The sequence below is a fragment of the Podarcis melisellensis genome (assembly GCF_964234715.1).
Source record: "Podarcis melisellensis genome assembly, chromosome: 6".
Lineage (NCBI taxonomy): Eukaryota > Metazoa > Chordata > Lepidosauria > Squamata > Lacertidae > Podarcis > Podarcis melisellensis.
In genome coordinates, this window is record NC_138538.1 from 94450200 (window position 1) to 94467724 (window position 17525).

Below are 17525 nucleotides of genomic sequence, written 5' to 3' on the forward strand. Positions count from 1 at the left end.
GATGGGTTTTCCACCAAATACCCAGCTATAGCTTTTGTGTGAATTCCCAAAAACCATTATTTTGCTTTTCATCAAAGTTCATGCACAATTTCATTCTGGACAGATAGTCAATACAGGAATTTAACAAACGTTTTGGGCCCATTCTTGTGCGTGAAAGCAAAATCACATCATCTGCGTACAGAAGGATGGGACTGCTTGATGGGTTGAGTTTTGGGCTGTGGGCCTCCACCTGTTTTAGTAGAGAAGCGAGGTCGTTAAGAAAAAGATGAAAAAGAGAGGGAGCGAATACACAGCCCTGCTTTACTCCTCTGTTTATAACAACAGGATCTGTCATTGCATTCCATGGTGGTGTTCTTATGTGACAGGTGTTCTTTGTGTAAAGCTTTTTTTTTTTAAAAAAAATAATTTTTATTCATTTTTTAAACACATAATAAAAAACAAACAAGACACAAGACAAAAACATAGAAAACATTTAAATCATAATCTTATTTTCATAACCCTTCTTTCCTCCGACTTCCCCATACCTCCCTTTCGCTGCATCCTTATTTTGCAATTCTTTAGCAACCCTTTAGTCCATTTATCTATTAGTTCCCTTTCATTAAATTTGCTTAGACTTATTAGTTACAGCTGTAATTCTCTAATTCCTACCCCTTGACATCTTAACATTCCTCAATTTTGCAACAATTTTTAAGATATATTTTAAATGGAAGAGGACTGGAAGAAACTTTGTGTAAAGCTTTTCTGAGGGTCTCATTCTGTTCTTCCTGTCTCTAGCAAGGGATCTAAATTCTACAAGACCTTCAGAAGGCCTATTTTCTTCCTGTATGCTTTTGAATAAAGCCCAGGATAGTTCAATGGGTCTTATGGGGAAGATTGCAATGTTAGCTGGATAAGTGGTCTGTCAAGCTGGGTTTTTCCATTACTGTCCAAATCTAAAGATTCTGAGAAGTTTTAACAGGATCAGCTACTAAAGTTCCCAGATATTCAGCCCCAGTCTCTGAAAGGTTTTGTTGTTGTTTTTTAAAGCTGAAAATATAACTGAAGCATATTTGTGGAATATAGGCTTTCTAACAGGTAGCTAAATGGAGCTTCCATGGTAAGACGCAGTATACCTTTGAATACCAGATGCTGTGAGGGACGCAGGTGGCGCTGTGGGTTAAATCACAGAGCCTAGGACTTGCCGATCAGAAGGTCGGCGGTTCGAATCCCCGCGACGGGGTGAGCTCCAATTGCTCGGTCCCTGCTCCTGCCTACCTAGCAGTTTGAAAGCACGTCAAAGTGCAAGTAGATAAATAGGTACCACTCCAGCGGGAAGGTAAACAGCGTTTCTGTGCGCTGTTCTGGTTCGCCAGAAGCAGCTTAGTCATGCTGGCCACATGATCCAGAAGCTGTACGCCAGCTCCCTTGGCCAATAAAGTGAGATGAGTGCCACAACCCTAGAGTCGGCCACGACTGGATCCAATGGTCAGGGGTTCCTTTACCTTTTCCTTACCAGATGTTGTGAACAAATAAATGGAGAAGGCCCTCTCTTTCATGCTTTATCTGAACTCTAAGAGACTTGCTTCTGCTGGAAACAGTAAGTGGGAATAATAAGAGGGTTGGATTCAGCTGCTCAGCTGTTCTGATCTAATAGCTGTTGGCATTCCTGCTTAAAGTATCTCACTTGTAGCCTTGGAGTTTGAACAGGTGTGCAGGCAATCTATGAAATGGGGGATATATGGGGCACAACATTATGTTTGAAGACTGGGAAAGATTATGGAACACCGGAATGAAATTCACGGCATGTAGTGCCTTGAAGGAAAATATTATGAAAATGATATACCGGTGGTACATGACCCCAGTCAAGCTTGCAAAGATATATCACCTGTCTGACAATAAATGTTGGAAATGTAAAGAGGAGGAAGGGACATTTCTACACCTCTGGTGGACCTGCCCGAAGGTGAAGGCCTTCTGGGAGATGATACATAATGAACTAAAAAAGGTGCTTAGACTCACCTTACCCAAGAAACCGGAGGCCTTCCTCCTGGGCATGGTAGACCAGAGGGTGGCTAAGAAAGATAGAACTTTCTTTATGTACGCTACTACAGCAGCAAGGATCTTGATGGCAAAGCACTGGAAGACACAAAATCTACCCACATTGGAAGAATGGCAGACGCAGCTGATGGATTATATGGAACTGGCTGAAATGACTGGCAGAATTCGAGACTCGGGAGAAGAAGAAACGGAGGAAGTTTGGGAAAAATTTAAGGACTATCTGAAAAAACATTATAAATTGTATGAATGCTAAAAAATGCTTCTCTCTAGGAAATTATAGCTTCAGTATCGGTAAATCTTTGAATTGGTAAATAAGGCACAACAAGACAGAAGTGGTGTAATGAAATAATTTTATTGTGTTGAAACTAAAAATTAATGGATTTGGATTGAAATGTTTAGAGACCAGATATCACGATAAAATGGAAGATATATTATTATGTTTAAAATAAGTCAACAAATTGCTGAGGTTTTGGTTTTACAGAGAATGCAGTGTCCGGAAGATGGGGGGAGTCCATTAGATTTATGGAAACATGTATTTGGAATTTGAATTTTGTATACTATAAACCTAATAAAAATTATATTAAAAAAAAAAAAATGAAATGGGGGATATACTGATCTAATTCATCAAACCTTACATTATCCAGATTTGGCTCCCCGTTCTGAGTTTGCACAAAGCCAAGTCTGCTTGAAGGCCCTGGAGCCTCATCCTTCGACTTACCTGCCACCGGTGGACTCAGCTCAGGACCAGCCAGATGTGGGGCAGAGAAGGCCTTTCTATCCTGGACCTCCTGTAGATACAACTGATGCGGCTTTGGAAACTTGTCTTCCAGCAAGTGACAACGGTTATGTTTCCCCTCCTGGAGGACATCCAGCTGACCTCTCCTCACAACAACCACCAGGTTAAGAGACGGTTGAAATGATTTGTGATGGTGTGTGCACATATTAGTTCCCTGGTCTCCATCTGGAAAACATATATTGCATTTTTAAAAATTTATTGATTTTGGAGGTCTTGGGAGATAAGGCAAGCCATGCCCTTTCCCACTGCCTCTGTCTCTGCTGGGAGGGGGGCACAGATATATTTAAGATGACCGAAACGGAGGGTGGGCAAAAGAACCAGTGATAAATCAGGATTCTGGAAAATGATTCTCGCTCCTCTTTTGCAGGTGGAGGGGCTCCTAAGCATTTAACAGCTGCCTGACAGTCTATATCAGGCATAGGCAAACTCAGCTCTCCGGATGTTTGGAGACTACAATTCCCATCATCCCTGACCACTGGTCTTGTTAGCTAGGGATCATGGGAGTTGTAGGCCAAAAACATCTGGAGGGCCGGGTTTGCCTGTGCCTGGTCTATATGATGGAGAATGCTTCACCCGTAAAATTTCAACTTCTCAGGCTGGTTTTTTTTAAAGGCATAGGAGCCCTGTCCCAACACTACTGAAACCAGGAGGACTTGCTTCCCAGCAGACATGCTTCGGATTGGGAGGCGGGTGGGGGGAAAAGCAGGTCCCTGCTTTTGCGGAAAGGCGTAAGAGTTTGCTTCTTGCTTCTGCCTTTGTTTGTTTGTACCTGCTTGTCTCCTGGACGCTTTGGCTGCAAAGGCCATTTCCAGGGAACTGCCTCCTAACAGCTCTTGCCATTTTGAACTCCAGATCTTAGCTGGTGGGTACAATAAAACCTGTTCTGGTGTAATCTGCAGGGGGCACTGCGGAATCCTGTGGCCCGTACCAATTCCTGGGTGATCAGGAGAGCATTCCGGAGCATCAGGTGAGAGTTTGGGGGAGGGATAGCTGAACTACAGAACTCACTGCCACAAGATATGGTGATAAATTGGATGGCTTTAAAGTGGGATTAGGCAAATCCACGGAGGTTAAGGCTTACAGTGGCTGTTAGGGGTGAAAGGATCTTTCCGTTTCTCATTTTAATCCAGTCTTAAATTTAGTTCCCCACCTTTCTGAAGCAATTGGTGGATTTCCTTTTAATAGATGCTCACGAGCATCCTTCAACATTTTTGTGCAAATTGCTCCTAATAAGCACCACTTCATATGCATTGTTGACCTGTTTTTTAAATGCTATTTTCACTAACATGTTAGGTTTTTATGCACACTTTCACCTAATATACCGTATTTTTCGCCCCATTGGACGCACCGCCCTATAGGACGCACCTAGTTTTTTTTTTGGGGGGGAAATAAAGAAAAAAAATATTTCCCCCCCAGCTTGGCTTCGCGCCGGGCTCCCTAGGGTTGCGCAGAGCTTCCTGAAGCCTGGAGAGCGAGAGGGGTCGGTGCGCACCGACCCCTCTCGCTCTCCAGGCTTCAGCGAAAGCCTGTATTCGCTCTATAGAACGCACACACATTTCCCCTTCATTTTTGGAGGGGGAAAAGTGCGTCCTATAGGGTGAAAAATACGGTAATCACTTTTGTGAACTTTGGATGGCTGGAGAACTGCACCACAAAATCTGGATGAATTTCAAATTTCGAAAGTATGAATTTTGAAGATCCGTTGTGTTTCAATTGTGATACTGTTTTGCAAAGTCCAAATTTGATAAACCTCTGTTTCCAATGTGAACTGAATTGAATTTCTGCTAGTCATGATGGCTAAAACCACCTGGAAAGGTCAACTGCCTATATGTCCTGCTTGTGAGCTTCTCAGATGGGGAGATATGCCTTTGGTTTCACCCAGCAGGGCTCATCTTCTTATTGCTGTGTTGTTCTTGTTGATATATGCACCTACCCTTCTCAGCTGACGTGTCTCTGCCCTTGCCCTCCTGTGGCGCAGTGGGTCAGTGCGTCTGTCTGCTAACCAGAAGGTCGGTGGTTTGAGCCCACCAGGGATGGCTGTGGGCAGGATTCCTGCATTACCCCGGGGGCTGGACTAGATGACCCCCAGGGCCCCTTCCTATCTGATTCTTTTTGGTGCCTGCTTGAAAACATTCATGTTTAGACAAGCCAACCCAGATGCTTAGAAAACTGAGGGAATTTTAATCTGTTTCAGTATTTTAACTCTTGTATGTTTTAAAGTAGGGTTGTGAATTTTTCTCGATTGTATTGTATTGCTTTTAATCTTTTTGTAAACCGCTTTGAGGTTGTTGGTTTTTAATAATAATAATAATAATAATAATAATAATAATAATTAATAATTAATAATTAATAATAATAATAAATTTTATTTAGACCCCGCCCTCCCCAGCCAAGACCGGGCCCAGGGCGGCTAACACCGGATATAAAACAATTGATTAAGATACAACTTAAAAACAAGATTAAAATACAATATTAAAATGCAGCCTCATTTCAATAGAAACTCAAATCAAAAACTTTTTGGGGATGAAAACATCAAATCTTCACCAAGGCCAACTATTCAGACTGGTCCTACGTGGGCCAGAAAAACCCCAGGGAAGTCCCCAAATAGGAAGGAAAAAGGAAAGATGGGGAGGGGATCAAGTTGATTCCAAGCCAAAGGCCAGGCGGAACAATCAAGCATTGTTTTATTAAACAAACAAACAAACAGACAGACAGACTCTGCCATAGCAGGACTTCTTTTGTGACTTGTCCTAGGCTGCCATGTTCCAGCCTCATTGGGTCCTTTCCGCTCCCCCAGGAGTAATACTGATCTGTCTCTCAGGACTCTTGTGATGGTGAGTGATGTCAGGAGAGGCCCTTAGGGGATAAGGTTACAATATAAACCGGTAAGATGAAGCCACGAAGTTTTTTCAGTGAAGAGAACCTGCTCCATGTTTTCTTCTTGGTGCCAGAACACTTTAAATGCCCGGACCAGGACCATTTCTGAGAGTTCCACAATATCTATGGTCGAGGATCCCCCACAGCTCCCAGAAGCATCAGGGGAGGAAGCCGCCTCAGAGAAGCTACCAGAGGATGAAACGGAACAAAAAGAAGCAAAGGTGAGGCATCTGATTGAGAAGGCCACCTGCAGTGTCTGAAAAATATGCCCAGGCCCACAGGATTTCATTTCTGCTTTGCAGCAGATTAGGAAGGACAGAATCATGTCCTCTTGGATTTAGAGCCACGATCAAGGTCTAATTCACCTTTCAGGTGGCTGGGAGTATTGCAGTTAATTCATTCATATAGAACTTCACATAGCCTTTAAGTACAGCCCAGTTCTATACATGTTTCATCAGAAGTGACTCCTGCTGTGTTTAGCTTACGGCCTGGTAAGTGTGCATAGGGTTTGTAGTCTTAATGAACCCACCCTTTCTATTTTTCCAGGCCTCTGGGTCTGGCTGGTTCCGTTGGTTCCGATCAAAACCCTCTAAAGAAGCTGAACCCTCCAAAAAGGTACCATCTGCTGCTGCTCCAGATTCTCAGGTAATGCAGGATCTCTTTAAGAGGAATTTTCAGGAACACAGCTTGAAAACGGCTGCTACAGATCCATGCAAGGAGTGTAGTTCATAAGCGCCTGTCGTGTGTTGGTGTCATGAGACATTGGTGGGCTTAAAATTGTAATATCAGAAATGAAGTGGAAAGGAAAGCAGGTGTGAGGGCAAACAGGAGCAGAAGCGACGGGTAGCAGCTTAATTCCAATGTCTACAATTACTTATTTTATTTCATAATTTATAGACACTACTTCTGAATGTTTTTTTTAAAAAAGCCCCCAAAGCGTTTACAACAAGAAAAATGAAATGATCAGTGAAAACCCAGAATGATCAGTAAAAAACATAGAACAACTTTTTTAAATCATTCAAAATATAAACTCATCAATAAGCTAAAAACAACTAGGAATATACAGTATTCTCTTGGAATGAAGCAAGGCAAGTCCTGTGCTTTAAAAAGTTAGGCGGAGGAAGAAATTTTGCGTAGATTTTGTCTGCTCAATAATTCACATCGCATTTAGAATTCTTTGGCAAGGACTGAAATCTGGCTGGGTTTCCTCAGCCACTCTGGGCGGCTTCCAACAAAGACCAAAAATACACTAAAATATCACACATTAAAAACTTCCCTGAACAGGGCTGCCTTCAGATGTCTTCTGAATGTCAGGTAGTTGTTTATCTCTTTGACATCTGGTGGGAGGGTGTTCCACAGGGCGGGCGCCACCACCGAGAAGGCCCTCTGCCTGGTTCCCTGTAACCTCACTTCTTGCAGTGAGGGAACCACCAGAAGGCCCTCAGAGCTGGACCTCAGTGTTTGGGCTGGACGACGGGGGTGGAGATGCTCCTTCAGGCCATTTAGGGCTTTAAAGGTCAGCACCAACACTTTGAATTGTGCTCGGAAACGTACAGACAACAACAGACCCGGGCTTTAAAACTAACAAAATGAATTTCATTAGAGACAAATGTAAGGTTTTGCACTTAGGAAGGAAGAACCAGCTGCACAAATATAAGATGGGGGACACCTGGCTTACTAGCAGTATGTGTGAAAAAGATCTAGGGGTCTTGGTGGACCACAAGCTTAACGTGAGTCAACAGTGTGATGCAGCAGCAAAAAAAGCTACTGCTATTCTAGGCTTCCTCAGCAGAAGTATAGTGAAGTAATAGTACTACTCTATTCTGCCTTGGTCAGACCACAGCTGGAATAATGTATCCAGTTCTGAGCACCACAATTTAAGAAGGATGTTGACAAACTGGAGAGTGTCTAGAGGAGGGCATCCAAGATGATCAGGGGTCTGGAAACCAAGCCTTATGAGGAACGATGGAAGGAGCTGGATATGTTTAGCCTGGAAAGAGGAGATATGACAGCCATCTTCAAATATCTCAAGGGCTGTCACATGGAGGATGGAGCAGGCTTGTTTTCTCCTGCTCTGGAGGGCAGGACTCGAACCAATGGCTTCAAGTTGCAAGAAAGATTCCGGCTAAAGATCAGGAAGAACTTTCTGACAGCAAGGGCTGTTCGCCAGTGGAACGGTCCCCCTCGGGAGGTGGTGGGCTCTCCTTCCTTGGAGGTGATTTAGCAGAGGTTGGATGGCCATCTGTCATGGATGCTTTAGCTGAGATTCCTGCATTGCAGGGGGTTAGACTAGATGGCCTTTGGGATCCCTTCCAACTCTACAATTCTATGATTCTATGACAGAGAATAAAGGAGGAGGAAGGGGCACAGTTCAGGAATGCCAGAGGAGGAGCAAACAGGAGCGATGGAAAAGGATTAGGGAATTGTCCAAGTTACTGAAGTTCATCTGCTGGAACTCTGACTTCTGAGTTTTATTAGTCCAGGGTTTCCCAAACTGTGGATTTGTGGTTGTAGACGGAAAATGGCGCGTCCATATGTTAAATATTCACATTGATTTCCAATTGTACTTTTTTTTACCGCTTCTTGTATTTCCTCCGTTGTGTTTTATCGTATTACAATTTGAATTCTGTGGGATTAAAATTGTAGTAGCGCAAAATACAATATATGAAATGAAATAGGCAATAAAGAGGCAATTAAAAATCATATACTGTAGCATTATCACAGTGCATCACAATGGCTACAACAGGCTGAATAATCCTTTACTGGCCTGCCAATAACTTCAGCGACACCCAAGAGTTTTGGGGGGGGGGGCAGCTTTATAGGACCTTGTTTCATATTTCCAGGGTTGTCTCCTCTGAAAGATGCCTCTCAAATCCTGTATTCTGTTCCCAATTCCCCATGTCATTATGGTGAGCCTGCAGCCATGTGGCCTGTCATAAGTTTTCTCGATGGTGGTCAAAAAATAATGACTCGCTCCTCTAATAGCAAGCTCAGTTGGCGAGGGCCAACAGGGTTGCAGGCAAATGAAGAAACCAGAGGGAGGTATCAACATGTCTGGGAGCACTACAAGGTTTGTGAAAGTACAAAACAAAACAAGTTAGGGAAACCACACCCCCCCAAGTCAAGTGCAGGATCTAGTACTGAGTGATCATTTTAAAAAATACATTAAAAAAAGAAGTGGTGGGGGAATCTGTTGGGATCCTAACAAAGTTAAAGGTAAAGGGACCCCTGACCATTAGGTCCAGTCATGGCCGACTCTGGGGTTGTGGCGTTCATCTCGCTTTATTGGCAGAGGGAGCCGGCGTACAGCTTCCGGGTCATGTGGCCAGCAGGACTAAGCCACTTCTGGTGAACCAGAGCAGCGCACGGAAATGCCGTTTACCTTCTCGCCATAGTAGTACCTATTTATCTACTTGCACTTTGACGTGCTTTCGAACTGCTAGGTTGGCAGGAGCAGGGACCGAGCAACGGGAGCTCACTCCATCGCGGGGATTTGAACCAACCTTCTGATCGGCAAGCCCTAGGCTCTGTGGTTTAATCCACAGCGCCACCTGCGTCCCTCCTAACAAAGGTAGATAAATTCTACCTGGCTCCATCACTGATATGTTATTTCCGTTCTGCAGCAGCAGGTGACTTCACAACCATCCCTTCCTCCTGTGGAGGAGACACGGCCTGCATTACTTCCTCCTCCAGCTGTTCCTCACCTGCCGCCCACAGGTGGCAACCCTCTCCCCAAAAGCTCTCTTCGTAAGTATCTTTCTGTGTGCGTTGCAGAATGTGTTCTTGACGGGTGGTAATAAAGGCTGTTTGTGTACGAACCTTGCTGTGGCCCATAGGACCCTGCAAATAACTCTGGAGGGATCCCCCAGACTTTTGCAGAAGCTTTTGTGGGGAGTGGTAAGGCAAAGGGGCTGCGGCAGTAAAGCCCCCTTGTAGAAACTGAAATAATCTCATTGCACTTTTTTCGTCACAGGGGCCCAAACTCCACTGGGCCATAGCAGCAGGGAAGGCTCCATGTTTCCAGATGCCGGAGGCCAGGTGAGAGCAAGTGGGGGCGGGAATAACATGTTCCTTGTGAGGAGAGGCCTCAACTTTGGAAAACTGATCCTCTGAATCTGTGTTGACAAAAGTGCAAATCCAGCTGCCTTGAGAGCATTTCTCCCAATATAGTGAAGGTAAAGGGACCCCTGACCATTAGGTCCAGTTGTGGCTGACTCTGTGGTTGCGACGCTCATCTCGCTTTACAGGCCTAGGGAGCTGGCGTTTGTCCAGTGTTTTCCTGGGTCATGTGGCCAGCATGACTAAGCCGCCTCTGGTGAAACCAGAGCAGCGCACGGAAACACCGTTTACCTTCCCGCCGGAGTGGTACCTATTTATCTACTTGCACTTTAACGTGCTTTCAAACTGCTAGGTTGGCAGGAGCAGGGACCAAGCAATGGGAGCTCAGCCCGTCATTGCAGCGATTCAAACCGCCGACCTTCTGATCGGCAAGTCCTAGGCTCTGTGGTTTAACCCACAGCGCCACCCGCTTATCTTCCAATATAATGTCTGGCATTTCTGGTGGTTCTGCTGCCCCCTTCCTCCTCTGCCCCCACCCCCCAGCAACGGATCCTGGCATCTTCGCTGGGTTTCATACCTTGGCTCTTCTGGTTCATTTTTCAGGCTACTTTCTCCATCCCTGATCATGTGCCTCCACCCCCAAGAGGAGGGGCAGTTCCACTTTACCGTCCGGCTCAGGTATGTTTTCTGCGCATGTGCATTCCCACAACATTGTATACAAATAAACTCTAGTAATGATGGCAACAACCGCAGCAGCAATGTAAGAATTGTTTTCTTGGGTGAGGCCAGGCATCCCTCCTTGTTCAGCCTTCTGCAAGGAGTAGACCATGGGTAGGCAAACTAAGGCCCGGGGGCCGGATCCGGCCCAATCGCCTTCTAAATCCGGCCTGCAGACGGTGCAGGAACCAGCGTGTTTACATGAGTAGAATGTGTCCTTTTATTTAAAATGCATCTCTGGGTTATTTGTGGGGCATAGGAATTCGTTCATTTCCCCCCCCAAATATAGTCCGACCCCCCACAAGATCTGAGGGACAGTGGACTGGCCCCCTGCTGAAAATGTTTGCTGACCCTTGTTTAGACTATCAAGTTCCTTGAGAGCCCGGCTCGTAACCAGGGCTGATAAGGGATTAAGTCCAACAGCAACTGGAGTAGCCAAGTTGGGGAAGCGTGTTCAAGTCCAGCTCTCTCATTCAAACAGCAGCCTGTTGTTAGGGCATGGGGGGCGGGAGTCGCCTTTCCTGCTCTTTTCTCCCTGGAGCTATACTGCTTATGCACGTGTAGGTTCCACTTGGATAAGAACCATGATACCTCTCCATTGTAGTTTTTTTTTACATATATATGGTGGTTTCATGGACAGTTACCATTTTGCAAAGGTCCTTTGTCAAAGCTCATGAAGCACGTCTGAAGTTAAGTTGGTAATGATTCACTGGGCCAGAGATGTGGGTCATAACATACAACTTGAGGACTGGGAAAAACTATGGAAGGAAGGCTTAAAATTTACTGCATGTATGACGTTAAAAGAAAATGTTATGAAAATGTTTTATAGATGGTATATGACACCCGTAAAATTAGCAAAAATGTATAAGACATGTAATAAGTGTTGGAAGTGTAAAGATAAAGAAGGTACTTTTTATCATATGTGGTGGGAATGTAAGAAAGTGAAAGACTTCTGGGAAAAGATATACAGTGGTGCCCCGCAAGACGAATGCCTCGCAAGACGGAAAACCCGCAAGACGAAAGGGTTTTCCGTTTGCAAGTTGCTTCGCAAGACGAATTTCCCTATGGGCTTGCTTCGCAAGAAGAAAGCCCATAGGGAAATCTCCGGGGACCTCTTTTAAATGCTAGCGGTGGGGAGCAAAGCCTTCCCCCCCCTCCGGCCTTCAGAAGAGATCCAGGAAGGCCGGCGGGGGCCGAAAGGCTTTGTTCCCCACCGCCAGCATTTTAAAAGCAGTCAGGGATAGCAAAGACTTTTGCCCCCTGCGGCCTTCAGAAGAGGTCCTCTTCTGAAGGCCGGCGGGGGGCAAAAGTCTTTGCTCCTCCCTGCCTGCCTTCCCGGGGGCTTTTAAATTGCCCCGGGACAGCGGAGAAGTCCTCCGCTGTCCCGGGGTTTTTTAAAATGCTGGCGGGCGGCAGCGAAGGCTTCGCTGCCGCCCGCCAGCATTTTAAGATCGCCCCGGACAGTGGAGAAGTCCTCCGCTGTCCCGGGTTTTTTTAAAATGCTGGGGGTGGGAAGAAAAGCCCTTCAGAAGAGGTTGGGGGACAGACTGTTCCCGGACCTGGTCTGAAGGCGGTTTCCATAGGAAAGCATTGATTGATTTTCAATGCATTCCTATGGGAAACCGTGCTTCGCAAGACGAAAATCTCGCAAGAAGAAAAAACTTGCGGAAGGAATTAATTTCGTCTTGCGAGGCACCACTGTATAATGAATTGAAGAAGATTCTAAAATATACATTTATAAAGAAACCAGAAGTCTTTCTGTTAGGAATATTAGGAAACGAGATAAAAAGAAAGGATTGTAAATTTTTCCAATATGCAGTAACAGCAGCAAGAGTGTTACTGGCCCAGAAACGGAAACAACAGGAAATATCGACTGTGGAAGAATGGAGAATGAAGCTGTTAGACTATGCGGAGCTGGATAAATTGACAGGAAAGATCAGATACTTAAGAGACCAAAAGTTCATCGAGGACTGGGGGAAACTTGTGGAATATCTGGAACATATAAGTGAGGGACAGATAACGCTAATGGGATTTAAAGAAGCACTGTGAAAAATTAAGAAATATTGTCTAAAGGGAATAGAAAGAAAGATATAAATAATGTCAATATAAAATTAAGAAATGCGTAATTTAAATAATAACTATGGATGATTTACGGAAAAGCTGAAGGAAGTCCTGAAAAGGAATAAGTTGTGAAAAATTTGATGTGAAACTAATATGTTTTTTGTTTTTTTGATGTAAATTAATAAAAATTCATTTTTTAAAAATAAAGAAGCACGTCTGATGCAGGTGCTGGTTTGAGTGTAGAGCTGTGCTCACGGCTGGCCCTGCCATTGTGCCATCGTGTAGAGGGAGAGCTAAGACTATTTGAGAGGGTGCGTGTCTAAAATTCTGTCAAGCATCTCAGAATCCATGACTATAAAATGCATGAAAATGGAGGCCTTGAATCCAAATGGGTTGCATGTGCAAATGTTTATTTAATTCCATGTGCTTCTGGGCTGCATTATTTTTGAATGGTTTGCATTATAAATTCAACTTAATTCTTTCTTTAACAGGTTAGTACGCCAGCAGCCTCAGGCTCCGGCCCAAGGATTTTTCAGCGGCGCTACCCACCTCATCCACAATAATACAAGATGTTTCTGCCCTCTGGCAGATCAGAAACCATCCGCTTGCCTGAAGATAACCAGTCCAATCTGAGTTAGGCAGCTGGCTGCCCTTTTCTTCCCCTCATCCTCTGGTATTGCAACTCTCTAGCCAAAGAGTATAAGCAAAAGTTTGAGGGGGTGAAGGTGTACCTTCCCCTCCTTTTGTTTGTTTAAAGTGTTGTTAAGCAGGTGCTATTCAGGTGCAACAAGAACAAAATGAAAGGTATCTCAGGTCAGCCCTGGGGAGGCCAGAAGTTAACCAAAAGGGAAATAAAGGAAGACTCCCACTTCCTTTTATAGGAATAGAATGGGACTTTCTCCCACTGAAGTGGGGTAAGGATTGCAGCCCTATTTTTCAAGGAGATGAGAAGCTCTGGGAAAATAAGGTGGAGTTGACTCTCTCCATTGCCAGTAGACACAGCTGCTCATGATCCAGTCATAAGGAAGAATAACTGAGGCTCCTTTTGGGGAATGGGGAACTTCTGCTCCTTTAGGATGGCTGCTGCCATACTTTCAGACCCACTTGACATCTATTCAGTGTGAATAAATCTTACAAGGCATACAGCTGATCTCTGTGGATATTTACTTAGAAGTAAGTCCGATGAAGCTTGCTCCCATGAAAGTGTGGGTGCTGAGGCTGCAATCCTACATACACTTACTCGCGACAAAAGCCATTGAACAGAATAGGACTTACTCCTAAGTAAATATGCCTTTGGGGTTGCAAACCTATGATCCTTTGCTTGGGTGCAAACCACTTAATTTTGAGCAAATGTGCCTAGGATTGGACGTACTGCAGGAGGCTGAAGCCCTGAAACAGCTTAATCACTTGGGAATAAGTCAACTTACGTGTGAATTGAGAGTACACGGACTCGTGTAAAACGATCAGGCTGCAAAAACTACATTTGGTTGGATGTTATTCCCACTGGTCAACGAATGACTGTGATCCTAATCCAACATAACTAAAAAACAGAATAATAGTAACAAGCCTGTGAACTGGGTGGAGGTGAAGATGAGATGGTGTCTCCTGAGTCTCCTTTCTGCCTCTGTCTGAGGACTTGCCGGTCTGTGAGAACTGCTATGAACATACACCTGGAGAGGGCTTTGTCTTGTGGTGGCCTCATCTTTCTCAGCACTTCTCCAAAACCTCAGTCACCGAGACAGCTAGCCAACCTAACATGCCTGAGAAAGGAAGACCTACGTGGACCAACTCAGCAGTAAGTAGACAACAACGTTACTTGGAGCGGTTTCAGAAAACCTAAGAAGAGCCCTGCTGGATCCGACCAAAGGCTCTTCTACTCCAGCATCCTATTCTTGCAGCTGCCAACCACATGCGGACGGAAAGCCTGCAAGCAGGGGGCAGGCGCAACAGGAATCTTGCAGGGGAAAGTAGGGAATTTTTCACTGTTCGTAGAGTTATTTGTAGGTTCCCAGTAGCCCATGTGACGTATCTCTTTGTCATGTCTGGACTTCAGGGAGTATATTACGACTACTGGGTTGCCCTCTAACCCTGTGTTATCACCCTTCTTTGTTTTTTCTAATACAAAACAGTTGATGCTGCAATTTCCCCCCCACATTTAAATAAAAAACAGTTTTGAAATTGAAATCCAGGCTTTTGTGTGTGTATTGGTGTGTGTGTGAAGAATTGCCTTGTGAGCACTAGTAGACCCTGCGGACCCCAACCTTACTTTCTGCCACTGAAGAGGTGAGAGGGTTACATAAGAAAAGTAGCCCTCCCCTACAACTGATGGATCTCAGATGGCACAGATTAGGCCATCCTTCCTTTTGTTACACTTAATTTACAGAGTAAATAAAGAACCCAATAGTTTGGTGTTCAGCTACTCCTTGAGAATTATTATTATTATTATTATTAATAATAATAATAAAAAAATTATTGTTTATACCCTGCCCATCCTAATGGGTTTCCCCAGCCACCCTGGGCGGCTTCCAGCAAGATATAAAAAAATAATGTTGGACATTAAAAACTTCCCTAAGCCTTCAGATGTTTTCTAAAAGTTGTGTAATTCTGGGGCTTTAGTTTACACATGAGAAGACTTGGATTTTTATAGGCTGCTGTTGTTTACAAACATGAGTACAGTGGTACCTCGGGTTACATACGCTTCAGGTTACAGACTCCGCTAACCCAGAAACAGTACCTCGGGTTAAGTACTTTGCTTCAAGATGAGAACAGAAATCGTGTGGCAGTGGCGGGAGGCCCCATTAGCTCAGGTTAAGAATAGTTTCAGGTTAAGGACGGACCTCCAGAACGAATTAAGTTCTTAACCTGAGGTACCACTGTAATCATAAATTTGTCGAGGGTGAACTTCCTAGGCCATGCATGGCAGCTCCAGGGACCTGTTCATCTGCTGCACCTAGCTATGCATGGCAAGGGGAAATTTTCACTCGGCCATTTTCTGGCCAAGAGCAGAAACCTTGCCTATTTAGGTGAGACCAAGGCATATCCAACTAGGCACTCCATTCTGATATGTAGCCAGCGGAAGGCTTCCCCTTATTCCTTTGTTTACTCCTATTGTTTTGTGAGCAATTTATATGGAAATGGCATACAACATAGAAACCAGCCAAATTACAAACAAATAGATCCAGGGTTGTTGTTTTTTTGTGCCAAAAAGTTATTTGCTTTTTGGGTGGGTGGACTAAAAGAGATTAGCATCTTTTTGGTTTTGTGGGCATTTTTAAAATGAATCAATCAATACACTGTAGATGTATCCCTAGAAAACTAACCTGCAGAATTTTGGGATAGTTGCAAGAATTATGGGGTGAGGATAAATTGGGGAGTGGGGGACAGCTTCTGGGTTGTGTTCGCTCAGCTGGCAAAAGATGACAAACGAAGGGGAAAGCTGGTTTGGCAGGAGTGGAAGAGTGGGGGAAAAGGCCAAAAAATGGTGAGGAGGGGGAGGAGACACAGAGTTTGTACTTTGTTTTACTATTTGGCTATTTTAAAAGTTTACTTGCTCATTGATCCTCAGTTGTGTTGTTGGCCCTAATTGTTTTTTGTTTATTGCCCTGGTGGTGCTGAAAAGCCTCACACGTCAGCAATAATTGCTCAAAGGGTTTGTGAAGCTTTCCTTCTTAACTTTTCCTTTAGAGAAAAATAATTCACTTTGGCTGTAGCTGCATGAATTAATGCTGTACTAGAAGAAGCAAACAGAATGATTATTGCAAAATGCATAAGAAAACGAGAAATGAAAACAAGTCATTTATTTAAAGAAAGCATTTCTATGGCAAAAGTACCGTATTTTCCCGTGTATAAGACTAGGTTTATTTACCAAAAAAAATAGTTTAAAATTGGGGCTTGTCTTATACACGGGTAGTGCTTATACACGGGGTGTTCTCTTAATTTGGAGTTCCCAAAAATAGGTGGTGTCTTATACACGGAAAAATACAGTACATATGATACATTCACATTTTTCAAAGAAACATCTTTGCGTTAACAAAAAAATTATTTCTTATAAAGATGTTCTTATGAAGATTGCTTAGTTTAAGTAAGAAACATTAAAACATTAAGCATTAAAACATATTTTCCGTGAAATTCACATTTCAAAAAATAATACAAAGTAACTGTCCTTAGAATTTCCAGCTTCTTTTCAATGGGAAAAAGCCTGCTTTTTTTCTTATTCTGTATGAGAAATAAATGGAAAACATGAGATGCATGATGAACTGAGGACAAGAGTTAAGAAGACTAAATAAAACCTGTGTAATTTATAATGACCTTGGTTTTCTTTACGAAGCTGCTTTAGTACCATTAAGCTCCACTATCCCCCTAATCATGTCGTGCAGTTTGAGAGCTGTGTAGGTAGGAGGCACGGTTAGAAAAATAACAATGCATGGCAATGCTTGCCGCCATCACCTCAATAAAACAGAGTTCAAGGGACAGCACATTTCATCAGGCATGACAGCAGAACAAGTTGTGCAATTACAATGGCCTGGTTCAAAGAGTTGCAAGTTTGGCTTGTTAACTTTTCACTGCTCCTGAAATCTGTACCACTAAATATTCCCAATAGCACCAGGAAGTGTGATGTCAATACCACCAGGAAGCGTGTTATCATCCACCCACCTTTTCCAATAAGCAGAACTGGGCTGGAACCTCATCATGTATGACCCGTGAATTTGGTTCATTTGGCTGCATCAGAAACTGGAATACAGTTGGCGACCCAGAATGGCTATTGGAAATTCACTTCTATGGATGTTGCTTGCCATACTTCATGAATGCCATCCACTCGTGCGCGACTGGGGCATTGGGGTTATTTGGATAGCTTGATCATTGTGTTCCGGGGCTGTTTTTCTGGAAGACTCCTTGTGGCCCAAAATGGAAATCGGAACATGGATTCTGTGGATGCTTTGATGCTTATTGCAGCAGTGTCGTCCAGTAGTGTGTCTATGGA

General features: G+C 44.0%; 1 protein-coding gene across 1 annotated transcript in view; it reads left to right on the forward strand.

Annotated features, from left to right (window-relative positions):
* Positions 1 to 13107, forward strand: part of SEC16B (SEC16 homolog B, endoplasmic reticulum export factor) — a gene marked incomplete at its 3' end in the record, with an annotated part of 57125 nt that extends 44018 nt beyond the window's left edge. The window contains exons 20-27 of the mRNA XM_081915063.1: positions 2679 to 2933; positions 3730 to 3797; positions 5782 to 5928; positions 6254 to 6322; positions 9334 to 9454; positions 9681 to 9745; positions 10370 to 10444; positions 13036 to 13107. Of these exons, the coding sequence (XP_081771189.1) occupies positions 2679 to 2933; positions 3730 to 3797; positions 5782 to 5928; positions 6254 to 6322; positions 9334 to 9454; positions 9681 to 9745; positions 10370 to 10444; positions 13036 to 13107 (872 nt within the window). The remainder of the gene's footprint in view (positions 1 to 2678; positions 2934 to 3729; positions 3798 to 5781; positions 5929 to 6253; positions 6323 to 9333; positions 9455 to 9680; positions 9746 to 10369; positions 10445 to 13035) is intronic.
* Between the last annotated feature and the right edge of the window lie 4418 nt (positions 13108 to 17525).